This window comes from Scyliorhinus canicula, chromosome 17 (assembly GCF_902713615.1).
Source record: "Scyliorhinus canicula chromosome 17, sScyCan1.1, whole genome shotgun sequence".
Taxonomy (NCBI): domain Eukaryota; kingdom Metazoa; phylum Chordata; class Chondrichthyes; order Carcharhiniformes; family Scyliorhinidae; genus Scyliorhinus; species Scyliorhinus canicula.
Window position 1 is genome coordinate 104,573,205 of NC_052162.1, and position 27,143 is coordinate 104,600,347.

At 49.7% G+C, this 27,143-nt stretch overlaps 1 protein-coding gene across 4 annotated transcripts in view; it reads left to right on the plus strand.

The window, feature by feature from the left end:
* The first annotated feature begins 13,451 nt into the window (after positions 1–13,451).
* Positions 13,452–27,143, plus strand: part of LOC119951973 (gastrula zinc finger protein XlCGF17.1-like) — a 64,523-nt gene continuing 50,831 nt past the window's right edge. Inside the window, exons 1-2 of one of the 4 annotated variants that reach the window (XM_038775409.1) lie at positions 13,452–13,543; positions 14,116–15,243. In XM_038775409.1, coding sequence (XP_038631337.1) covers positions 14,196–14,990 — 795 coding nt within the window. In that variant the 5' untranslated portion in view covers positions 13,452–13,543; positions 14,116–14,195 and the 3' untranslated portion in view covers positions 14,991–15,243. Of the gene's footprint in view, positions 13,544–14,115; positions 15,244–22,718; positions 22,780–27,143 lie in introns of those variants that run through there. The other 3 variants (XR_005457730.1, XM_038775410.1, XR_005457729.1) reach the window with 3 other exon arrangements.

The window sequence follows — 27,143 nt, forward strand, 5'->3', positions numbered from 1 at the left end:
CCTCCTCCACTCCCATCATCTTCTCGCCCTGCTCTCTCACCTCGGCTGGTGTCTGCGCCCACAGCCACCCTCACCGGGGCAATTGCCTCCTCCACCAATGTCTTCAAAGCCACCGCCATCTCCTTTCTCAACCTCCATATGTTATGTGAACTGCTTCTCCAACTCCAAGGATATCACCTCAGTCATCTTCTGTGCCGTAAACAGTGCAGGCTCACCCAGCAGCCCAGCCTCCGCCACCTTGCTAGCTCCCTGGCTGGCCCTCTCACTCAACAGCAAAACGTCACTCCCTCCCTTCTTCATGGCTGTTTTCCTGCTTTATATCTTCACAAACCCAATCATTCACAAATTGCCCCCAGGACCGGACATTAAAACTCTGAAAACAACACCTCAAGCAGGAGCCACCCAACCTGTGACTTCCCCTCTACATGCTGCCACCGGAAGCTCTTATTGCCATGTCAATGTAACCCACTTGTGACAATAATAATGAAATGAAAATCGCTTATTGTCACGAGTAGGCTTCAATGAAGTTACTGTGAAAAGCCCCTAGTCGCCACATTCTGGCGCCTGTCCGGGTAGGCTGGTACGGGAATAGCAATTACTATTAAGATTATTATATCATTGGATTTTGAACATGGAAGGAAAAAGCAACGCTCATAGTGGGGAGAAACCATACTCGTGTTCTTGCTGTGGATGAGGATTCAGCCAATTATCAGATCTGACAAAACGCAAATACTGCGACATTGAGCAGAAACCGTGGCAGTGTAGGCATTGTGAGAAAGAATTAATTACCCATCCGCATTGGAACGTCATTGGCATAGTCACACAGGGAAGAGACCTTTCACCTGATCCCAGAATGGGAAGGGATTCACTCAGTTATCCACACTTCTGACACACCAGTGAGTTCACACAGAGACATTTCAATTGTCTGGACTGTGGGAAGTGCATTCAAAGTTCTGGGGAGCTGATGTAACATCGAAGTGTTCACACTGACGCGTGACCGTTCAGGTGCTGAGGTACTGTCCCTCCTTGAAATCTGCCAACATCATCCCTTCTTCAATAAATCAAACCTTGAGCCCATTTTCCTTGTAAATCCCCCAAGCCATCTCCAACGTTATTCTTCACTCGTGCCCTGGTAACCTCCAAAGTCCATGACGATCTTTCTTGCAATTTAATACTTGAATTCTCCAACAAGATTTCTGACCCTGCTTCAATATGGAAACAGCCATTATCAAAGTCATGGATTACATCCTTTGTGAATGTGACAAAAGTAAACTCTCCTTCATTGTTCTCGGTCTCTCTACAGTCTTTGACACTGTTGGTCAAACCATCCTGCTCGAGTGCCTCTCCAGTGTTGTCCAGCTGTGTGGGATTGCACACTCCTGATTCCTGGGACGCGATTCTCAGATGTCACGCCGCATCGGGAAAGCCGTCGTGAACTCGGTCGAGTTCAACGACAGCGGGAAACAGACCCGATCGCGGTGGATTCTGGCCCCGGGAATGGCCTAGCATTGGGGCCGCGAGGAACACGGGGGGAGTGATGTCGAAAGCGCGTCGTCAGCGCGCGACGCCCGAATGATACAGCTCCGCGTCGTAAAAGGGCGCGATCCACGCACGGAAAAGAGGGAGGGAAATGTCGGAGCCACAGAGGGCTGCCCCGAGGTTCCTTGATACGGACCTGGAGACCCTCCTCGATGAGGTGGAGCAGCGCGGGGGCATCCTCTGCCAAAGACTAGGGCATCGCCACCCTTCCAGCACCGTGTGGCAGGCCTGGCGTGAGGTGGGTATGGCAGTCAGTGCTGTAGGGCAGACCCCTCGGTCCGGGGAGCATTACCGCATGAAGCTTCACGACCTCACCAGGGCTGCCAGGGTAAGTGCCACAAGGGTGCCCCCGGGTCACAACCATCCGCCCCCATGTCCCTCATCACCCCCCCCCCCCACCCCCCAGGCACGAGGGGGAGGAGGGGGGGAGAGTGAGTGGAGGGTGGTTCACAAAGTTGTCACAGACCCACATGAGCGGTGCAACCCCCTGGAGAGATGCCATGGTGTGGCTGCAACTTTCCCCCCACCCTGTGCCAACATCTGAACGCCCTGATGATACCTGCCTAATTGTGATGCTCTATCTATGCCCTCCCCCAACAGGACAAGACTGCTCACAACAGCCGGGAGCGCAACAGAACCGGACGGGGTTCACACATTATGCACCCCCTGACAGTGTTCGAGCAGAGGGCACTGGACCTTGCTGGGGGATCTGCCACCCGGGCGGTCGCGCAATGCGAGGTTGGAGGTGCAGAACCAAGTGAGACAACCCTGCATGACAACCCCCCCCCCCCCCCCCCCAGCCCATCCTCTCTCCCCTAACACTCTGCCCACTGGACCCCCCATCCTCAGTCCCCTCACACTCTGCCCACTGGACGCCTCGATCCTCTGTCCCCTCACACTCTGCCCACTGGATCATCCCAAGCCCGGCCGAGCGTGTCTAACTAACCCCGTATCATTCTGTTCCCCAGGGCCAGCTGAAGAACATCCAGGGCCGTCTGGTGCCACACACAGGCGACCATCCGCGACGACCACCGCACCCAGGGTCGCATGCCAGAGGGTGGCAGGAGGTCGGCCAGGAGTGCCATCTTCCACATCCGGGACTCTCGAGCGGGACGTACAGAGGACAGACAGTGACGACTTTCATGGCTGTGCGTTGCCAGAAGGTCGGGCCGTGAGACCGGACAGGACGGGGTCAGTGAACCCAGATGCACAGAGGACGGCGACGCAGTCAACGGATTCACCTGACGCTGAACTGTACATGGCCACGCTGGGACATGGCTGGGTCCTGGACACTCCTGAATTTCTGACGGATGAGGACCTAGAGCTTGAGGCACTGCTGTCTCCCACACCATCCACCATCCCAGAGACACTCACCTCGGTTGGGCAATTAAGTGATGAGGCTCCTGGGTCACAGTCTGGTGTGCACCACACAGCTGAGCCGGTACAGCAGGTGGAGATCGGAGCAGCCGAGGGGCTGGACGGTTGGAGGGCAGCCCAGGCCCAGCATCCAGCTGGCGGCCAGACGTTTCCCGGGTTCCTCGATTTACTCGACCCACCTGGACAGCGGATGCATTTTGATACCCAGGGACACAATGACGGGATGAGGGCCGTCTTCCAGCAGCTGCAGACGCAGTTAGAGGAGTCAAACCACGTCCAGGAGCAGGGAGTGGTGCCGCTCATGGCAGCCACCCAGGCCGACACTGCACGGGTGGCGTCCGCGGTCGAGGCAATGGGTGAAACGGTATCGGCCATGGGTCAGGTTCTGCAAGGCCTTGGGCTTCATGTGCACGCGTCATCCATGGCCCAGCAGAGGGCTGCCCTCTCATAGGCCGCAATGCGCCAGAGCGAACATGACATTGCCGGCGCGCTACGGACCCTGGCTGAGTCTCACCAGGTGATGGCCCAGTCCCAGCACGCCATGGCACAGTCCCAGCACACCATGGCACAGTCTCAGCAGGCCATGGCACAGTCCCAGCAGTCAGTCGCGGAGAGCATCGACCGCCTGACGCACGTGCTGTATGGCGTCGCGCACTCACAGGTTGAGGTCGGACAGACCCTGGCGGGAATGTCTCACTCCCTGGACTCCGTCTCAGCGAACGTTCGGACCCTGGTCGATACCGTTGCAGGCCTCCAAGACTGGCAGCGCCAGGTGTCGGTGTGACGACTGGGCACCTCCCTGCTCGCACCTCTGTCGCAAAGTGAGGCCCGGGGGCCAATGGGCTCCCCGAGGGAGGAGGTGGTTCTGGGGCCCGTCCCATTAACTCCATCACGGGACGTCCCTGAACGCTCGGCCTACCCCCATCCCATCCCTGGTGCATCGGGTGGGAAGCAGGCAGAGCAGGGTGACACCACGTCATCTGAAACACCCGCGGAGCAGGCTGGCCCATCAAGGCCGGGTCGCCCCAGGAAACGAGTGCCGAAGGGGAGACATGTCGCGGGGCGTGTTTCTCAGCAGTCCGCCTCCACTCCTGCTGTACCATCTGGGGATTCACTTAGACGTAGTGGTAGGACCCGTAAGGCAATGAAGAGGGACACAGAGTAAGTTGGCACGGGTGAAGGGCACAGTTTAGTTGTAGGGGCTAGGGCATCTGTACATAATATTGCCATTAAACTCACTGTTGCACCTAACTTGTAAGACTGTGATTTTTCCGTTGCCATGGGGATCGTGATGGTGACCAAAGTGTCGCTGGGGTTGACAAGTGGTGAAACTACGGTGCCGGGTGTGCAGTCTCTTCTTCCCCCCCCTCCCCCACAGTCGGACACCGTAGTCCTCGGCACTCCGATGCCAGCTACCCCACGTGGGCACGTGATGGAGTGTCCCTGACGAACTCAGCGACCACCGAGATGGATGGTTCAGCTATTGCCATGAGTCAGACTTTGTCTAACAATTCTGAGCTCACAGCCCGTCGCAGATCGGGCTGTCATCATTTACAACATGGCACTGATCACACCTGCTGACACAGCCATCAAAGTCGTGCCATAACATTGTGCCACAGTGGTAAGGGTGATTTCGAAGTGGAGCAGTGTACACGGAGCGGGGGTGCGGGGGGGGTGAGAGTTGTGTGCTGTCCGTCTGCACGACTGGCGATGCAGGTGGTAGTGGTAGTGTTCAGCGATGCCATCGCACGCGACGCATGAATCTTCCAGCCACCAACGTGTCGCGTGCCTGCTGTCCTCGCCGGTGCTGTCGTGCAGCCTCCTGGACATTACCAGCACCCAGGTCGTGTCTGTGTGCTGTGCCCGACGCACCACCAACCTCCTCCTCCTCAGCGTTGGCACCACTGCCAGTGGCTTCTCCCTCTGACTCCTCCACCAGGGCATCTCCCCTCTGCATTGCGATGTTGTGCAGCGCACAGCATACCACAACAATGCGAGCGACCCTGTCGGGCTGGTACTGCAGGCCCCTCTGGAGCGGTCCAGGCATCTGAATCTCATTTTTAGCAGACCAAAGCAGCGCTCCACCACACTCCTGGTTGCTGCATGGACCTCATTGTACAGGGTGTCCGCGTTGGTCTGAGGCCTCTGTATGGGCGTCATCAGCCAAGACCTCAGTGGATAACCCATGTTGCCCAGCAACCAGCCCCTCAGCCGGGGGGGGGCCGTCCCTCAAACATAGCAGGGATGAGCGACTGCACAAGAATGTACGCATCATGCACACTCCCAGGGAACCTTGCGCACACATGCATGATCCTCATGTTGGGGGTCGCATACCACCTGGATGTTCATGGAGCATGTCCCCTTCCTGTTAGTGAACACTTCCCTGTGGCCTGCAGGCGGGCGCATGGGGACGTGAACACCATCAATCACTCCCTGGACCATCGGTATCCTGGCCACGTTGGCAAATTCACGGGCTCGTGCTTCTTGATTTGCTCGGTCCTCAGGAAAGGTTATGTAGCGGTCCGCGATGGCGAACAGCGCGTCGGTCACGTCCCGGATGCACCTGTGGACCGATGCCTGCGATATCCCGGATAGGTCCCCGCTCGGAGACTGGAAGGAACCGGTAGCATAGAAGTTAAGTGCCACCGTCACCTTGATAGCAACCGGTATTGCGTGTCCTCCTCCTATGTGCGACCGTCTCCCTGCTCCTCCTGCAGGTGATGTCCGGCAGTGCCTCGAAAGAGATCCGGTCACGGAACACCCTAGGCCTCGATTGTCGCCTCTGGCGCCCTGGCTCTACCATCAATGTCTCCTCCTCCTCCTCCTCCCCATGCTGCTCGACATCAGTGCCCGCATCCTGTGCCGTCCTCAGCGTTTGAGGGTCAATGTTCCCCTCGGCATCCCCCTGAACATACGGGCCATTTCTGCCTGCGGCCTGTACAGCGACGACGGGCCACTCCGCGGCCATTCCCTCTGCTGCTGCAGCTGCCCCTGCATCCACTGTGGAATGTCACTGTGGACGCTGCTGGATATCTAACTGCAGTGCAGCTGCCCCAACCACTGAGGTGAACATCGCCGTTCGGTTCGAATACATTATGGTCACCTACAGCAGGTTGGTGGGGGGGGGGGCAGAGAAACAACATGTTAGACGGAGGTTATTCGACACCTCGGCAGCCGCCTGCCACGGGATACCAGTGTGTCCGGTGGCCTGGTCGCACCGCTGACACGTGGCCAGCCTAACCCCTGGTCACTTCCTGCGTCCAACGGTCAGTTAACAACGTCCTCCTCACCGGTGCGTCAGTGGGCTGTGCCCATCAGCCACATGGCAAACAGCGGCCGTGTCTTCGTCACCATCCTACCACGGCAGGGCGGCTGAGATGTTGCATCCGGGGGTAGACAACCCACTCTACTCACTCCCTCTCACTACTCCCTCCCCCCCAATACTCCCTCTCCCCCCCCACTACTCCCTCTCCCCCCCACTACTCCCTCTCCCCCTCCCACTACTCACTGCCTCTCCCCCCCTCCCACTACTCCCTCCCCCCCACTACACCCTCTCCCCCTCACTACTCCCTCTCCCCCCCACTACTCCCTCTCCCCCCCACTACTCCCTCTCCCCCTCCCACTACTCACTGCCTCTCCCCCCTCCCACTACTCACTCCCTCTTCCCCCTCCCACTACTCACTCCCTCTTCCCCCTCCCACTACTCACTGCCTCTCCCCCCTCCCACTACTCCCTCCCCCCCACTACTCCCTCCCCCCACTACTCCCTCTCCTCCCCACTACTCCCTCTCCCCCCACTACTCACTCCTTATCCCCCCCACTACTCCCTCTCCTCCACTACTCCCTCTCCCCCCTCCCACTACTCACTCCCTCTCCCCCCTCCACTACTCACACCCTCTACCCCCTCCCACTACTCACTCCCTCTTCCCCCTCCCACTACTCACTCCCTCCTCCCCCCCTCCCACTACTCACTCCCTCTTCCCCTCCACTACTACTCCCTCCCTCTTCCCCCTCCCACTACTAACTCCCTCTTCCCCCCTCCCACTACTCACTCCCTCTTCCCCTCCCACTACTAACTCCCTCATCCCCCTCCCACTACTACTCCCTCTTCCCCCTCCCACTACTCACTCCTCTCCCCCTCCCACTACTCACTCCCTCTCCCCCTCCCACTACTCACTCCCACTCCCCTTCCCACTACTCACTCCCTCTCCCCCTCCCACTACTCGCTCCCTCTCCCCCCCCCACTACTCACTCCCACTCCCCCCTTCCCACTACTCACTCCCTCACCCCCCCACTACTCCCTCTCCCCCTCCCGCTACTCACTCCCTCCTCCCCCCACTACTCCCTCTCCCCCTCCCACTACTCACAATCCCTCTCCCCTCACCACTACTACCTCCCTCTACTCCTCCCCCCATCCCGCTACTCACGTGTCCCTCTCCCCCTCACTACCTCCCTCTCCCCCCCACTACTAGCCTACTCCCCCTCCCATACTCCCCCTCCCGCACTACTCCCTCACCCTACTGACTCACTCGCCCACTCGCCTCCCCTCCACTACTACATCCCCTACCCCCCCACTACTCACTCCCCTCCCCCCCCTACTCACTCCCTCCCCCCTCACTACTCCTCTCCCCCCCACTACCCCTCTCCCCCCCCACTAAACTTTACGTCCTCTCCCCCCCCCCAGCTACCTTCCCTCCTCACCCCAGCTACTCACTGTCCCCTACTCACTCCTCCTCGTCCTCCCCACTACTGAACTTCCTCGCCCCCTCCCCCACTACTCGCTCCCTCTCCCCCCCTCCTACTACTCCCTCTTCTCCCCCCTCCCACTACATCCTCTTCCCCCCCACTACTCCCTCCCCCCCCCCCCCTCCCCCCCCCCCCCCTCAGTCTGCGGAGACTCCGGGACGGTCCGCTCACCTCCTCACTGCTCGTCAGCCAGCACGACTGGCTGCCGACTATTAAAAGCAGGTGTGGACGGCGACGGCGTGACCCCAGTTCACACCGTCGGGACTTCGGCCCATCCGTGCCGGAGAATAGCGGAGAATTCTGGAGAATCGCCATTTTGGGTGCCTCGGGCGATTATTCGGGTTTTGCCGCGCGGAACACGACGGAAGCGATTTGGCCGTTTGGGAGAATCGCGGGAACGTGTCGGACCGGCGTCGCGTGAAAAACTGGTGCTGCCCGCTATTCTCCCAACCAGGGTGACATCGGAGAATCGCGCCCCTGATGTCTATCTCATTGTCACCATTGTCATCATTTGCAGTAGCTGTGATTACACGAGTTACATTTTCATTGTCTGACTCACCCGGTAAGGGATCGAATGTCACTGACCCTTGATTTACAAAGTATCATTATCACTCTCTCAGTGACTGCATTTTACTAACCAAGTACTTCTTCCCACACCAGCTGAAGGGCAACTAGGGATGGACAATAAATGCTGGCCGAACCAGTGACGCCCACATTCTGTAAATTAATTTTAAAAAAGCTTCTTGATAAGATCAGAGATAGGTGAAAAAACTACAGCACCCACAATCATAATAATAATCTTTATCATTGTCACAAGTAGGCTTACATTAACACCGCAATAAGAACATAAGAACATAAGAACTAGGAGCAGGAGTAGGCCATCTGGCCGCTCGAGCCTGCTCCGCCATTCAATTAGATCATGGCTGATCTTTTGTGGACTCAGCTCCACTTTCCGGCCCGAACACCATAACCCTTAATCCCTTTATTCTTCAAAAAACTATCTATCTTTACCTTAAAAACATGTAATGAAGGAGCCTCAACTGCTTCACTGGGCAAGGAATTCCATAGATTGACAACCCTTCGGGTGAAGAAGTTCCTCCTAAACTCAGTCCTAAATCTACTTCCCCTTATTTTGAGGCTATGTCCCCTAGTTCTGCTGTCACCCGCCAGTGGAAACAACCTGCCCGCATCTATCCTATCTATTCCCTTCATAATTTTAAATGTTTCTATAAGATCCCCCCCTCATCCTTCTAAATTCCAACGAGTACAGTCCCAGTCTACTCAACTTCTCCTCATAATCCAACCCCTTCAGCTCTGGGATTAACCTAGTGAATCTCCTCTGCACACCCTCCAGCGCCAGTACATCCTTTCTCAAGTAAGGAGACCAAAACTGAACACAATACTCCAGGTGTGGCCGCACTAACACCTTATACAATTGCAACATAACCTCCCTAGTCTTAAACTCCATCCCTCTAGCAATGAAGGACAAAATTCCATTTGCCTTCTTAATCACCTGTTGCACTTGTAAACCAACCTTCTGTGACTCATGCACTAGCACACCCAAGTCTCTCTGAACAGCGGCATGCTTTAATATTTTATCGTTTAAATAATAATCCCGTTTGCTGTTATTCCTACCAAAATGGATAACCTCACATTTGTCAACATTGTATTCCATCTGCCAGACCCTAGCCCATTCACTTAACCTATCCAAATCCCTCTGCAGACTTCCAGTATCCTCTGCACTTTTCGCTTTACCACTCATCTTAGTGTCATCCGCAAACTTGGACACATTGCCCTTGGTCCCCAACTCCAAATCATCTATGTAAATTGTGAACAATTGTGGGCCCAACACGGATCCCTGAGGGACACCACTAGCTACTGATTGCCAACCAGAGAAACACCCATTTATCCCAACTCTTTGCTTTCTATTAATTAACCAATGAATATATTGTGAAAAGTCTCGAGTCGCCACATTCCGGCATATGTTCGGGTGCACAGAGGGAGAATTCAGAATGTCCAATTCACCTAATATGCATGTCTTTTGGGTTGTGGGAGGAAACAGGAACACCCAGAGGAAACCCACGCAGGCATAAGGAGAACGTGCAGACTCCGCACAGACCCAAGCGGGAATCGAACCCGGGAGCCTAGCGCTGTGAAGCAACAATGCTAACCACTGTGGCACCGTGCCCTACCAGCCAAGATCACTGTGATAAAACATGAGCTCCTGATACGGAGTTATTGAAAATGTTCACTGTCACTTACTTCTTTCCCACATTGAAGGGCCACAATCTTTTCAAGTGACAGAGATTTACTTCTTCAAATTCTGTATTGTGTATTCAATGTTCACAATGTGGTCGCTCTACACTGAGGATACTAAATCGCAATTGGGTGACTGTTTTGTGGAACATCACCGTTCACCCCGCAAATGTGACTGTCCCAATGAAGCTCAATGGAAACTCGAGAAACAGCAGCTAAGCATTGATGGGACACTTTACACGTTCCAGATTCAACATTAATTTCACCAATTTCAGATCAGAATCACCTATTTTTAAGTCATTAGGTCCTGCTGTGAGCACTTATCCCTCCTCTGCACGTCTCTTGTTTCTTCCAATTATTTGATTTACTTCTCATCAGAAGAATGCAACTGGAATTTTGTCCTTCATTGCTAGAGGGATGGTTTAACGGGCCACGAGGGATGGCCTCACGGTAGCATGGTGGTTAGCATCAATGCTTCACAGCTCCAGGGTCCCAGGTTCGATTCCCGGCTGGGTCACTGTCTGTGTGGAGTCTGCACGTCCTCCCCGTGTGTGTGTGGGTTTCCTCCGGGTGCTCCGGTTTCCTCCCACAGTCCAAAGATGTGCGGGTTAGGTGGATTGGCCATGCTAAATTGCCCGTAGTGTAAGGTTAATGGGGGGATTGTTGGGTTACGGGTATACGGGTTACGTGGGGTTAAGTAGGGTGATCATTGCTCGGCACAACATCGAGGGCCGAAGGGCCTGTTCTGAGCTGTACTGTTCTATGTTCTAAGACTAGGGAGGTTATGTTGCAATTTATAAGGTGTTAGTGAGGCCACACCTGGAGTAATGTGTTCAGTTTTGGTCTCCTTACCTGAGAAAGGACATACTGGCACTGGAGGGTCTGCAGAGATTCACTGGGTTAATTCCAGAGCTGAAGGGTGTAGCCACCTGGGGTGGCCACTGCCCAACACAAAATGGAAGATTGCAAGGAATGCAGGGAAAATGGACATGTTGGAAAGCAAGCAGCTTGCAAGGCGATTGTGTATTGGGACGACTGCAGAAACCGGTTTTGACTGTTGCAGAGACCAGACAGCACTGTGAAAGGAAACCAGTTAACATACTAATGAGGCAATACCGGGCGAGTCCCAGATACAATGGACACAAGTTAAGCACAAATCGATACATTCTATGGAAGGCCAGACCCTGTGGCGCCAGAGAAGCCCAAAACAATAGGTCCCAAGAACCGCCCCAGTGACCGAGGAACTGCCCTATGATTGGGGGGTTCAAACATATCGATTGGGAAGAGACCCAATCGATTCCAAGCAGGTAAGGGAGTCCGCCTAAAGGGGTGCGGACCCCCTGGGACCTATAAAAGAAAGGTCCCACACATGGTTCAGTCTCCTGTCTCCTGGCTCCTGTCTCCTGGGGGGGGGGGGGGGGGGGGTGATCTTATTGAAACGTATAAAATTATGCAGGGAATAGATAGGACAGATGCGGACAGGTTGTTTCCACTGGCGGGTGAAAGCCGAACTAGGGGGCATAGCCTCAAAATAAGGGGAAGTAAATTTAGGGCTGAGCTTAGGAGGAACTTCTTCACCCAAAGGGATGTGAATCTATAGAATTCCTTGCCCAGTGAAGCAGTTGAGGCTCCTTCATTAAATGTTTTTAAGATAAAGATAGATAGTTTTTTGAAGAATAAAGGGATTAAGGGTTATGGTGTTCGGGCCGGGAAAGTGGAGCTGAGTCCAAAAAAGATCAGCCATTGAATGGCGGAGCAGGCTCAAGGGGCCAGATGGCCTACTCCTGCTCCTAGTTCTTATGTTCTTATCACTCACTGTTCCCTTGCACCATCAGGCCCTCTGTCACTTAATCACTCCAGCCTTCCATCTAACACAAGACATTTTGTTCTTTCGTCCCCGACTCTGTACTTGTTTTTTAAACGACTAAATCTCTAATTCGAGTACCAGCCTCCCCGAACAGGCGCCGGAATGTGGTGACTAGGGGCTTTTCACAGTAACTTAATTGAAGCCTATTTGTGACAATAAGCGATTTTCATTTATTTTTCAATCCTTCCAGTTTGGATAAAATGTCAGCAACGTGAAGCATTCACTCCGTTTCCCTCTCAACGAAGCTGTTCCTACATTTTCTGTTAGAACGTAGAACATAGAACATTACAGCGCAGTACAGGCCCTTCGGCCCTCGATGTTGCGCCGTCCTGTGAAACCACTCTAAAGTCCCTCTACACTATTCCCTTATCGTCCATATGCCTATCCAATGACATCTGAATGCGTTTAGTGTTGGCGAGTCCACTACTGTTGCAGGCAGGGCATTCCACGCCCTTACTACTCCCTGAGTAAAGAACGCACCTCTAACATCTGTCCTATATCTATCTCCCCTCAATTTAAAGCTATGTCCCCTTATGCTAGACATCACCATCCGAGGAAAAAGGCTCTCAATGTCCACCCTATCTAATCCTCTGATCATCTTGTATGCCTCAATTAAGTCACCTTCTTCTCTCTAACGAAAACAGCCTCAAGTCTTTCAGCCTTTCCTCATAAGATCTTCCCTCCATACCAGGCAACATCCTTGTTAATCTCCTCTGTACCCTTTCCAATGCTTCCACATCCTTCCTACAATGTGGCGACGCGAACTGCACGCAATACTCCAAATGTGGCCACACCAGAGTTTTGTACAACTGCAACATGACCTCATGGCTCCGAAACTCAATTCCTCTACCAATAAAAGCTAACACACCGTACGCCTTCTTAACACCCTCTCAACCTGGGTGGCAACTTTCAGGGATCTATGAACATGGACACCGAGATCTCTCTGCTCATCCACACTACCAAGAATCTTACCATTAGCCCAGTACTCTGTATTCCTGTTCTTCCTTCCAAAATGAATCACCTCACACTTTTCTGCATTAAACTCCATTTGCCACCTGTCAGCCCAGCTTTGCAGCTTATCTATGTCCCTCTGTAACTTGTAACATCCTTCTGCACTGTCCACAACTCCACCGACTTGAGTGTCATCTGCAAATTTACTCACCCATCCTTCTATGCCCTCCTCCAGGTCATTTTTCAGGTGGAATTTGCAGCATCTGCAGCATGTTTTAAGATCACAGCAGATCAGCTTTCCCCAACTTATCGATCCCTATTTAAAGGTGTAGAAGGAGCTTTGAAAGAATGAGACAATAACTGTCCCCCTGTTCAACATGAAACTAAACTCCCTGTTAATTCCTCCTCAGTAACAATTTGAAACACAAAGTTTTTGCAGGTGGATTGAAGCGGGGACTTCCTCATGTAAAGTAAAGGTCATAATCAGTGTGCAAGAGAAATTAGTGTGAATCCCCCTCCCCAGACAGAGTGCAACTGACCATCCATCTTCAGCTCTAATTCCCAAACAGAAAATGCTGTCAATTTTCAACCGTCACAACGCCAGCTGATTGACGGCAACTCTGGACCAATAGGAAGAAGGGTCAGGACTGGAGGACCGAGCAGGAGAAGATGGTCCTCCAACCAATCAGAGTGAATGAGGGGCGGAGCCGGAGTGAAGGTGGAGCATGCGTAATGGGAATATTGGCCATGAATGGGCACTTCGTTCTCCGAATCGAAATAGGTGAGCGTAAAAAAGACGAGAGAAAAGGTGAGATGAATCCACTGGGTGGACGGAGAAATTTCGTAAACATGTTGTGTAATCTGTAAAAATCCATAACGGATTCCGTTTGCTCCGTTTACAGGGAGCGGAGCGCAGTTTTTTCCCCTCATGAAAAGTGACGCTTTGTCGTCAGCGGGCAAAGTGCGACAAAGCGCATGCGCGACCGTCATGGTTGTGTGGGGCAAAGTTCACGTTTTCAATGGAGGAATGGGAACAACTTATCCATCAAACTTCCTCACACTTTTAGAGTTACAATATCTTATTGCTGAGACAGAACGACGACGTTTGTTCAAATCAGTAACAAAAATTTGTATTTCATAGATATACAAAATCTTTCTCCTTCACGTTCAGCCTCCGAACTCTCAGCACCTCTCAGAGGGCAGAGTCTTCAGTGAACCAGTTATGTTTTTACAACAATCCAACACTTTTCATGATCCCTTTTCCTATTACTGGCCCCACAGATTTCCAGACTAATTCAGCTAAATTTCATATCCTGCTTTTGTCGGTTTTTTGTCGGTTCTCCCTCGCTCACTTATTTCTGTTTTAAATGAATTTCACAGGGGAGAAGGGGAGAATTTGCAGTTGGGAAACAAACGAGTCACCCAATTGATCATAACCTGAAGTTATTTGAATTTTGAACATGGAAGGAAAAAGTACCGTTTGCAGTGGGGAAAAAATGTACACATGTTCTGTATGTGGAAGAAGCTTCAGCCGATCATTTGGCTTGTCAAAACACAAGCGCAGTCATACTGGGGAGAAACCGTGGAAATGTGGGGACTGTGGGAAGGGATTCACATGTCCGTCTGAGCTGGAAATTCATTGGCGTAGTCATACTGGGGAGAGACCGTTCACCTGCTCTGAATGTGGGAAGGGATTCGCTCAGTCATCCCACCTGCTGAAACACCAACTAAGTCACACAAATGAGAGACCTTTTAAATGTCCAAGCTGTGGGAAGTGCTATAAAAGTTCCGGGGAACTCGTATCCCATCAACGTGTTCACACTGAGGAGAGACCATTCAGGTGCTCTCACTGCGGGACTGGCTTCAGACGAACATCTGACCTCACCAAACATCAGCGCAGTCACACTGGAGAGAGACCTTTCACCTGCTCCCAGTGTGGGAAGGAATTTACCCAGTCGTCCAGCCTACTGACACATCAGCGAGTTCACAACGGAGAGAGACCTTTTAAATGCCCAGATTGTGGGAAATGTTACAAAAGTTCTGCGAAGCTGGCTACGCATCAACGTGTTCACACTGATGAGAGGCCATTCATGTGCTCTCACTGTGGGTCTGGGTTCAGGAGATCATCTGAACTCACAGTACATCAGCGAGTTCACACTGGGGAGAGACCGTACACCTGCTCCAAGTGTGGGAAGGGATTCACTCAGTCCTCCAACTTGCTGAGACACCAGCGAGTGCACATATCACTACTGTGATAGGAATTTGCTGTTAATCAGGTCCAGGTCTGAACGATGTGAAATGAAAATGAAATGAAAATCGCTTATTGTCACGAGTAGGCTTCAATGAAGTTACTGTGAAAAGCCCCTAGTCGCCACATTCCGGCGCCTGTCCGGGGAAGCTGGTACGGGAATGTTTATTGCGATCTGTTTTTGCTGATGTTGGTAAACTCTCGCCCACATTTAGTGGATAATGTGCTGGATGGATGTAAAATAAATCAGTTTTGTTTGACGTCCAGTGTGTTGTGTGTTTTTAATGTCTTGAATAGAACTTGTTTTCTTTTCAAGGGCACTTACTTTCCCCGGTCTCGTCCATCCTCACCTCCACCAAGTATAAGGAGCTCATGGAGTTTCTTTCTCACTAAGAGTGAGATAATCTGATCAGCTGCCTCTGCTGCTTCCTCCCACTAGCCCACCAGGACAAAGTGTCTCTAAAGTTTCCCCTTGCCAAGCCTGAACCTGTATTTTTCTTTCATTTATATTGGATCAATTGTATTTATATATTTATATATTTATTGATGCTTTTAACATAATGATGCTTTCCAAGAGTTTCACAATAGATTGCATTTTAACAGATTTGAAATTACCGCAATTTCATTATTACAGCAAAAATATGTTTTTGTTGATGTAAAAAAAAACTGAAAAGAACATCTGGGGAAATACACAGTGGGTCAATAATCAGTACAAAGTGATCAGTTGAGGGCGGCACAGTGGTGCAGTGGTTAGCCAGCACCCAGATTCAACCCAGGCCCTGGGTCACTCTCTGTGTGGAGTTTGCACATTCTCCCCGTGTCTACATGGACCTCACCCCCACAACCCAAAGTTGTTCTGGGTAGGTGGATTTACCATACTAAATTGCCTCTTACTTGGAAAACAAAAATGATAAATTAGTGGTCACTGAGGTGGAACGCCATCAGGTTGAATATTTCCCAATACCAGCACTATCCCCCCCAACCTGTGAGCTGAACAGTCCTCCGAACCACTCATTTACCCAATGGCTCCCAGCCTGGACTGACATTCAAAATGAAGCCAGTGAAAGGGTCAGCTGGCCCAAGGGATGCAGGGATGGTCAATAGTTGCAAGCAATTCTGATTGATACAGTTTGGCTGTTTTGGTTAAAAAAGGAACCTTTCTATTTGTCAAAGCTCCTTGTACAGATACTAGTTGCATTTCAATTTCATCCCAGTCCTTTCCTGTGGCTCGACACAATACTCTTGTGTGGCTGCAGCAGTGGTGGAGATAGGCTGCTCAGGCTGTATGTCACGAGATGGGGTTGGTCTATCAGGAGATAGCGGCAGTGGTCAAGAGATGCGGGGGCAGCAGAGTGTTGGGAGATAGGGTCAGTGTGCCAGAGGTTGGGTGCAGTGTGCCTGGAGATGGGGAAGGTGTGTCAGGAAATGTATGTGTTGTGTCGGGAGATGGGAGTGTTGTGTCAGGAGATGGAGCCAGAGTGTCGGGAGATGGAGCCAGAGTGTCGGGGTATGGAGCCAGAGTGTCGGGGTATGGAGCCAGGGTGTCGGGGTATGGAGCCAGAGTGTCAGGGTATGGAGCCAGAGTGTCAGGGTATGGAGCCAGAGTGTCGGGAGATGGAGCCAGAGTGTCGGGAGATGGAGCCAGAGTGTCGGGAGATGGAGCCAGAGTGTCGGGAGGTGGAGCCAGAGTGTCAGGAGGTGGAGCCAGAGTGTCGGGAGGTGGAGCCAGAGTGTCGGGAGGTGGAGCCAGAGTGTCGGGAGGTGGAGCCAGAGTGTCGAGAGGTGGAGCCAGAGTGTCGGGAGGTGGAGCCAGAGTGTCGGGAGATGGAGCCAGAGTGTCGGGAGATGGAGCCAGAGTGTCGGGAGATGGAGCCAGAGTGTCGGGGGATGGAGCCAGAGTGTCGGGGGATGGAGCCAGAGTGTCAGGGGATGGAGCCAGAGTGTCGGGGGATGGAGCCAGAGTGTCGGGAGATGGAGCCAGAGTGTCGGGGTATGGAGCCAGAGTGTTGGGTGATAGGGGCATTGAGTCGGGTGATGGGGTCAGGTTGTTGGAAAATGGAGCAGGAACTCCGTGTGCATTGTTATTCCATAGCCTCAAAATAAGGGGAAGTAGATTTAGGACTGAGTTTAGGAGAAACTTCTTCACCCAAAGGGTTGTGAATCTATGGAATTCCTTGCCCAGTGAAGCAGTTGAGGCTCCTTCATTACATGTTTTTAAGGTAAAGATAGATAGTTTTTTGAAGAATAAAGGGATTAAGGGTTATGGTGTTCGGGCCGGAAAGTGGAGCTGAGTCCACAAAAGATCAGCCATGATCTAATTGAATGGCGGAGCAGGCGCGAGGGGCCAGATGGCCTACTCCTGCTCCTAGTTCTTATGTTCTTATAAGGGTTAGGAACAGAAGTAGGTCATTCGGCTCATCAGGTTTGCTGTACCATTCAGATTTAGAGAGATCATGACTGGTCGATGCAATAATCCTGAACTCCACTTTCCGTCTAATTCCCATAACCCTTGATTTCTTTTTGAAAATAAATTTAGAGTAACCAATTCTTTTTTTCAATTATGGGGCAATTTTAGCGTGGCCAATCCACCTACCCTGCACATCTTTTTGGGTTGTGGAGGTGAGGCCCATGCAGACATGGGAGGAATATGCAAACACCACACTGAGAGTGACCTGGGGCTAGTATCGAACCTGGATCCAAAATGCCATGAGACAGCAGTGCCTCCGTGCCTCCAACCCTTGGTTCCTCAACTGATTAAAAAACTGCCAATCTCACCCTTGAGCATACTTGATAATCCAGCCTCTATAGCCCTCTGCGATAAAGAATTCCATGGGTTCATTACTCTGAGAGAAGAAATTCCTCCTCATATAATAACAATCTTTATTGTGACAAGTAGGCTTACATTAACACTGCAATGAAGTTACTGTGAAAAGCCCCTAGTCGCCACAATCTGGCGTCTGTTCGGGTACACAGAGGGAGAATTCAGAATGTCCAAATATAAGAACATAAGGACAAGGAGCAGGAGTAGGCCATCTGGCCCTTCGAGCCTGCTCCGCCATTCAATGGCTGATCTTTTTTGGACTCAGCTCCACTTTCCCGGCCCTGAACACCATAACTCTTAATCCCTTTATTCTTCAAAAAACTATCTATCTTTACCTTAAAAACATGTAATGAAGGAGCCTCAACTGCTTCACTGGGCAAGGAATTCCATAGATTCACAACTCTTTGGGTGAAGACGTTCCTCCTAAACTCAGCCTCAAATAAGGGGAAGTACCTTATTTTAGGACTATGTCCCCTAGTTCTGCTTTCACCCGCCAGTGGAAACAACCTGCCCGCATCTATCCTATCTATTCCCTTCATAATTTTAAATGTTTCTATAAGATCCCCCCTCATCCTTCTAAATTCCAACGAGTACAGTCCCAGTCTACTCAACCTCTCCTCATAATCCAACCCCTTCAGCTCTGGGATTAACCTAGTGAATCTCCTCTGCACACCCTCCAGTACCAGTACGTCCTTTCTCAAGTAAGGAGACCAAAACTGAACACAATACTCCAGGTGTGGCCTCACTAACACCTTATATAATTGCAACATAACCTCCCTAGTCTTAATCTCCACCCCTCTAGCAATGAAGGACAAAATTAATCACCTGTTGCACCTGTAAACCAACCTTCTGTGACTCATGCACTAGCACACCCAAGTCTCTCTGCACAGCGGCATGCTTTAATATTTTACCGTTTAAATAATAATCCCGTTTGCTGTTATTCCTACCAAAATGGATAACCTCACATTTGTCAACATTGTATTCCACCTGTTAGACCCTAGCCCATTCACTTAACCTATCCAAATCCCTCTGCAGACTTCCATTATCCTCTGCACTTTTCGCTTTACCACTCATCTTAGTGTCATCTGCAAACTTGGACACATTGCCCTTGGTCCCCAACTCCAAATCATCTATGTAAATTGTGGGCCCAACACGGATCCCTGAGGGACACCACTAGCTACTGATTGCCAACCAGAGAAACACCCATTAATCCCCACTCTTTGCTTTCTATTAATTAACCAATCCTCTATCCATGCTACTACTTTACCCTTAATGCCATGCATCTTTATCTTATGCAGCAACATTTTGTGTGGCACCTTGTGAAAGGCTTTCTGGAAATCCAGATATACCACATCCATTGGCTCCCCATTATCTATTGCACTGGTAATGTCCTCAATAAATTCCACTAAATTAGTTAGGCACGACCTACCCTTTATGAACCCATGCTGCGTCTGCCCAATGGGACAATTTCTATCCAGATGCCTCGCAATTTCTTCATTGATGATAGATTCCAGCATCTTTCCTACTACCGAAGTTAATCTCACTGGCCTATAATTTCCTGCTTTCTGCCTGCCTCGTTTTTTAAACAGTGGTGTCACGTTTGCTAATTTCCAATCTACCGGGAGCACCCCAGAGTCTAGTGAATTTCGGTAAATTATCACTAGTGCATCTGCAATTTCCCTAGCCACTCTGAGATGCATTCCATCAGGGCCAGGAGAACATAGAACAGTGCAGCACAGAACACGCCCTTCGGCCCTCGATGTTGTGCCGAACAATGATCACCCTACTCAAACCCACGTATCCACCCTATACCCGCAACCCAACAACCCCCCCTTGACTTGTCTACCTTTAGCCCCATTAGCTTGCCCATCACTACCTCCTTAGTGATAACAATCCGTCTTTCGGGACTTGTGGGAGGAAACCAGAGCACCCAGACAAAACCCACGCAGACACGAGGAGAACGTGCAGAATATTAACATCAGTAGAAAAAAATCTCAGCTTTCGAACTGAACATGGTTCTGTTCTGGGTGTAATTAGCAGTGACGGTAACAACAAAATCAAGCATATTAAGAGGAGCAGGGGATAAATAGAGCTTATTTCCATTGTCAGGTAGTCTAGAAATAGATGATGTAGTCTAAAAGTTAGAAACAGATTCTTCAGGATTGTAATTACAGAACTTCTGGTACATTATCCTTTCTTCCTTTGTGAAAACGGAAGGAAGGTACATATTTTGTACCTCAGCCATTTCTTTGTTCCCCGTTATGAATTCTCCCATTTATGACTAAGGGGTTCGTTTTTATCTTTTTCTTTTTTCTTTACATACCTAATGAAACGTTTACAGTCAGTTTTATGTTCCCTGCAGCTTATTTTCATATTGTATTTTCCCCTTCTTAATCAATCCTTTGGTCCACCTTTGCTGTATTTTAAACTGTGCTCAATCCTCATGTCTATTGTTTTTTATAGCTAATTTGTATGCCCCTTCTTTGAATCTAATACTTTTTGAAATTTCCCCTGCAAGCCATGGTTTGGTCACGGTTCCCTCTCTACTCTTGGGCCATCTTTCTGCCACTAGGTGAGATCATCCGAAAGCAAGTTATTGTTCACAGGTAGGCTGACAATATCCAGCCCTACCTCAATACCATCCCTCTCCACTGTTACTAAATTATCAAACTGCTGGATGAGCAGAAATTTCCTCCCATTAAAAATTGGGAAGATTTTGTCTTCGGTCACCATGACAAATTCCATTCCCTAACTACTGAGTCCATCCCTCTCCCTGCCACCTGTCTGAGGTTGAATCAAACACGTCACAATCTCTGTGTCATATTTAACCCCAGGATGTATTACTTTTAAAAAACATTTAGAGTACCCAATTCTTTTTTTCCAATCTGGGGCAATTTAGCATTGCCAGTTCACCTACCCTGCACATCTTTTTGGTTGAGACCCACGCAGACACGGGGAGAATCTGCAAACTCCACATGGACAGTGACCCGTGGCTGGGTCAAACCCGGGTCCGCGGCGCTGTGAAGCATCAGTGCTAATGACTGCATCAGTGTGCTTCTCCTCACTAATACCAAATATTTCAATCTTTATAATGATGCCTGTATCCACTCCAGCTCATTTACTGTTGAAAATTGACCCCGATGAAAATCAGGTCCTGCACCATTTACCAAAACACCAAAACAGCTCCCTCAAACCCAACTATTAATTAATTGTTTTCTGATGATCATTGACCTGTTGTGCATTTCAGTGTGTTTGTTCTATTCAGCTTTTCTGTATTTATATATTGTTTTATGTCTGGAGAAACAGATTCTTGTTCTAATTCTGAAATCCGGAGGATTTGAATACTGTTAAAGTCAATCCCCATCGAGCACACAGGAGGGCTCAGGTGTTCCTAACTATTTCTGTTATCAGTAAACAAAGATTTTTACAAGATGTCTATCCCAGGAATTGTTAAACTCTGTTCCAAAGATCAGATTTTGGCTTTGAGCCTGTGCGATGGGGCCCACACACACCTGATGTCCTCATCCCGGATTTTAATCACTCCATCATTGGTGGCCATGCCTTCAGCTGACTGGAGCCTGAGCTCTGGAATTTCCTCCATAAACGTCTCCAGCTTTCTACTTCACTTTCTGCCTTTAAGACACTCCATAACTGACCTCTTTTTGGTCATCTGAACAAATATGTCCTGATGTTCCTGTGAAATCCATGGGACATTTTATCAAGTTAAAGTTCTTTCAATATTAGTTGTTTGAGTTAAGTGAGATCTGACCATTGAGCGAATCTGTATAAATGTAACTCGGATCGCTGCGCTGTGGCACAGTGGTTAGCACTGTTGCCTCACGGCCCTGGGTTACTGTCCGTGTGGAGTTTGCACATTAATAATCATAATCACTTATTGTCACAAATAGGCTTCAATGAAGTTACTGTAAAAAGCCCCTAGTCGCCACATTCTGGCGCCTGTTCGGGGAGGCCGGTACGTGAATTAAACCCGCGCTGCTGGCCTTGTTCTGCATTACAAGCCAGCTGTTCAGCCCACTGTGCTAAACCACCCCCTTTCTCCCAGTGTCTGCGTGGGTTTCCACCCGCAACCCAAAGATGTGCGGGTTAGGTGATTGGCCACCCTAAAGTTGCCCCTTAATTGGTAAAGATGAATTGGGAACTCTATTAATTTTTTTTAAAAGGTAACTCAGATAGACATAGCTTGTGTCAGAATTCAGTGAAATTTGACCCCTCACTAAATGAGAAAGTCTGCATGAATGTAACTCAGACAAACACAGCTTTTTTCATAGTTCAGAGAGATCTGATTACTTAGTGAGTGACTGTTAATGTTACCCAGATAGACACAGCTTGGCCATAGTTCCATGAGATCTGATCCCTTACTGAGTGAGTGAGTCTGGAAAATTCAACAAGATTCAGGCTTGTTGGAACAGACCTGTGGAGAAGAAAGCTCTGAACTAACCGCTGGATTTCTGTTTTCCACACTTGGACAAAGATGATTCTTTCAATCACTGATAATGACTGATAAAGTCATTGATTTGTTGTTGTGAGATGAATTATTGTGCAGATTTAAAGTGAAGGAGTGGGATTCACCCACAAACTGAGTCAAACTGGAGCAATGAGCAAAGGGGGAGCAGTGTGTGGGACAGAATTTATAGATTCCGGGGGGAATGAAAGGAGAAATTATTTTCCATAAAAAACAGAATTGTCTGTTCTGAATTTCTATCCTGTACTGACGGTGATAGATTTGTAAACTCTGTTTAAAGGGGATTAGAGGGAGAGGACTTTATGGAGTTTCTGGAGTTTCTGGGTCGCCCGCTGGCAGGAGGTCCTACCCGATGCCCTGCACTCCATTAGGTCGCTCCTCTGTACGGCCACGAACGAGACCCCTCACAATCATTTGTTTGTCTTCCCCAGGAAGTCCACCTCTGGAGTCTCGCTTCCACCCTGGAGTTTCTGGGTCGCCCGCTGGCAGGAGGTCAGTTTCTGGGAGTAATTGAGGACACAGTGCAGAGGTTCATCCCAAAGAAAAGAAAGGTTATCAGAGGGAGGATTAGGCAGCCATGGCTGACAAAGGAAGTCAGGGAATGCATCAAGGCAAAAGAGAGAGCCTATAATGTGGCAAAGAGTAGTGGAAAGTCAGAAGATTGGGAAGGCTGCAAAAACAAACAGAGGATAGCAAAGAGAGAAATAAGGAAGGAGAGGATCAAATATGAAGGTAGGCTAGCCAGTAACATTAGGAATGATAGTAAAAGTTTCTTTAAATACATTAAAAACAAACGGGAGGCAAAAGTAGACATTGGGCCGCTCCAAAATGGCGCTGGTAATCTAGTGATGGGAGACAAGGAAATAGCTGAGGAACTTAATAAGTACTTTCCGTCAGTCTTCACAGTAGAAGACATGAGTAATATCCCAACAATTCAGGAAAGTCAGGGGGCAGAGTTGAATATGGTTGCCATCACAAAGGAGAAAGTGCTAGAGAAACTAAAAGGTCTGAAAATTGATAAATCTCCGGGCCCAGATGGGCTACATCCTAGAGTTCTAAAGGAGATAGCTGAAGAAATAGTGGAGGCGTTAGTTATGATCTTTCAAAAGTCACTGGAATCAGGGAAAGTCCCAGAGGATTGGAAAATCGCTGTTGTAACCCCCCCTGTTCAAGAAGGGAACAAGAAAAAAGATGGAAAATTATAGGCCAATTAGCCTAACCTCGGTTGTTGGCAAAATTCTAGAATCCATCGTTAAGGATGAGATTTCTAAATTCTTGGAAGTGCAGGGTCGGATTAGGACAAGTCAGCATGGATTTAGTAAGGGGAGGTCGTGCCTGACAAACCTGTTAGAGTTATTTGAAGAGATAACAAATAGGTTAGACCAAGGAGAGCCAATGGATGTTATCTATCTTGACTTCCAAAAGGCCTTTGACAAGGTGCCTCACGGGAGACTGCTGAGTAAAATAAGGATCCATGGTATTCGAGGCAAGGTACTAACATGGATTGACGATTGGCTGTCAGACAGAAGGCAGAGAGTTGGGATAAAAGGTTCTTTTTCGGAACGGCAACCGATGACAAGTGGTGTCCCGCAGGGTTCAGTGTTGGGGCCACAGCTGTTCTCTTTATATATTAACGATCTTGATGACGGGACTGGGGGCATTCTGGCCAAGTTTGCCGATGATACAAAGATAGGTGGAGGGGCAGGTAGTATTGAGGAGGTGGGGAGGCTGCAGAAAGATTTAGACAGTTTAGGAGAATGGTCCAAGAAGTGGCTGATGAAATTCAACGTGGGCAAGTGCGAGGTCTTGCACTTTGGAAAAAAGAATAGAGGCATGGACTATTTTCTAAACGGTGACAAAATTCATAATGCTAAAGTGCAAAGGGACTTGGGAGTCCTAGTCCAGGATTCTCTAAAGGTAAACTTGCAGGTTGAGTCCGTAATTAAGAAAGCAAATGTAATGTTGTCATTTATCTCAAGAGGCTTGGAATATAAAAGCAGGGATGTACTTCTGAGGCTTTATAAAGCACTAGTTAGGCCCCATTTAGAATACTGTGAGCAATTTTGGGCCCCACACCTCAGGAAGGACATACTGGCACTGGAGCGGGTCCAGCGGAGATTCACACGGATGATCCCAGGAATGGTAGGCCTAACATACGATGAACGTCTGAGGATCGTGGGATTATATTCATTGGAGTTTAGGAAGTTGAGGGGAGATCTAATAGAAACTTACAAGATAATGAATGGCTTGGATAGGATGGACGTAGGGAAGTTGTTTCCATTAGCAGGGGAGACTAGGACGCGGGGGCACAGCCTTAGAATAAAAGGGAGTCACTTTAGAACAGAGATGAGGAGAAATTTCTTCAGCCAGAGAGTGGTAGGTCTGTGGAATTCATTGCCACAGAGGGCGGTGGAGGCCGGGACATTGAGTGTCTTTAAGACAGAAATTGATAAATTGATTTCTCGAGGAATTAAGGGCTATGGGGAGAGAGCGGGTAAATGGAGTTGAAATCAACCATGATTGAATGGTGGAGTGGACTCGATGGGCCGAATGGCCTTACTTCCGCTCCTATGTCTTATGGTCTTATGGACTTTACAGATGGGAAACTCAAACCAAAACTTTGAACAAGACCTTATAAAACCAATTAATTCATTTATGATGAGCCTCTGATTATTGAAGATGAAATGTTTGTCTGTGGGGAGAAATTTTAATCAGTGTGTGGTAAATCACCAGTTACACACAGCTGATGCGGAATCTCATCCCCGGGTCAACCATGATATCAAGTGTGCAAAAGGTCAGATTTCGTCAATTATCAGGGCAAGGAATGTAGTTCGTAGCAAGGGAATGAAAACAATGGCTTCAGTTTTCTCGATATTTAATTGGAGGAAATTTCTGCTCATCTCTCACTGGATATCAGACAACCAACTGAGAGCATAACAACAGTGGAGAAGTCGAGAGAGGTGGAAGTGAGGTAGACCTGGGAGCTGTCGGTTTAAATGTGATAAACGGCACTGTGGTTTGAGATGATGTTATTGTGGGGAGCCGACGTCAGGTGGCAGCCATTGAGTGAGCGGTCACATATTTGGTAGCTCCCGCTCAAAGTGGTATTTTGTATTCCTTTCCCCGTCTGAGGGATGAAGGTTTGGATGGAAAGAGGTGTAGAAGTACCTGGAGAAGGTGTAACTCCCTTGGTGTGACTGATGGGTAGATCCATGAACTAGGAGTGGGTTGAGAAGAAAGGATGCAATGGAGCAGGAAAGTCTTCGTGGTGTGTCACAGGTTAAGATGGCAGAGGGCCAAGGGCCTGTTCTGCTGCCCAGTGGTTAATGGAGAAGTTAGTGGAATTTCTGAATACGAAGTTCAGCCAGCAGAGGAACGAGGCAATGTGGTTGCACCAGTCAAAGCAGGTATTGAGAGAGAAGAGCAGAGGCTGGAGTCCCAGGGATGGATCCTCCATAAAGTGGAGGAGGCAGTAAGGGAGCATGAGGAGCAGCTGGCCTAATTGGTGGCCAAGGTGGGGGTGATGCAGGAAAGCCAGAAAAGTCTGAAGGAGAAGGTAGAGATCTGGAGAACCGCTCCAGAAGGCAAAATTTGAGGATCACGGGATGCCCAAAAGGCATCGAAGGTACGGAGGCCAGCACATGTGATGTTGGAACAGTTGATGGGGGAGGAGGCCTTTGACCAGACCCATAAGTCGACCGAGTATGCAGGGTTCTGGTGCGGAGGCCGCAAGTCGCCGAGCCGCCAAGTGCGATGGTGGTGCGGTCGCAGCGCTTTATGGATAAAGTGAAGATACTTTGGTGGGAAAGCGCACCTGGGAAGGGAACGAACTGCGGGTGTACCAGAACCTGGGTGCAGAACTGGCGAAGAGGAGGGCCGGGTTTAAGCAGGTCAAGGCTGCCCTCTTGAAGAAGGGGTGCTGTAGCCAGCTCACCTCTGGGTGACTTTGCATAAGCGTGAATATTATTTTGGTACATTTATGCAGCCCTTGAGGGGAGGTGGGTGTAGATCCGTGCCGCTTTGGGAGGCCTAAGGCGAAGGAGTTTTCATTTTATCAATGTGTTCACAAATGTTATTCCCAAATAGTTTTTTTTGTTTTGGACAAGTCGCTGATTTCTGTAGTTGCGGGGCAGAGTACTAGACGATCGTGGTGTCTGACCATGCCCCTCACTGGGTAGACCTGCGTGCTGAAAAAAAGTCCACGCATTCGCACCTAATATTCGAAGGCTACTTGGCGTAATCATGATGCCCGCTGGAGGAAATGATGCGGAGTTTATGCTGTCAATGGATGCTGAGAAGGTATTCGACTGAGTGGAATGGACGTACCTATTTGACGTATTGGAGTGATTTGGGTTCAGACAGGGATTTGTGGACTGGGCTAAACTGTTGTATATAGCCCCAAATGCAAGCATCTCTACTACCAGGGTTACTTCTGAGTACTTTACTCTGCAGCGTGGGACGAAGCAGGGGTACCACTCTCTCTTTTGCTATTCGCCCTTGCGATCGAAACTTTGGCAATGGCTCTTCGGACGTCTGGAGAGTGGACGGGTATTAAGCCGGGGGAGGGGGGAGTGGAACGTCGGCTTTTCTTGTTTGCGGATATATGTATGTTTAAATACCTTGGAGTCTAAAGATCCTGAGAATTCTGAATGAATTCAGCTCCTTCTCCAGATACAAACTTGAGTTGGCAAATAGTGAGATGTTCTTGATTGGCTCCGGAGGGCGGGAGGGGTGTTTGAGTGGGCTCCCATTTCACCTGGCTTGAAAGAGTTTTCGCTATTCGAGCATTCAGGTGGCGAGGGATTGGGCCCAGCTTCACAAACTCAATCTCACATGTTCAGTAGAGGAGATGAAAG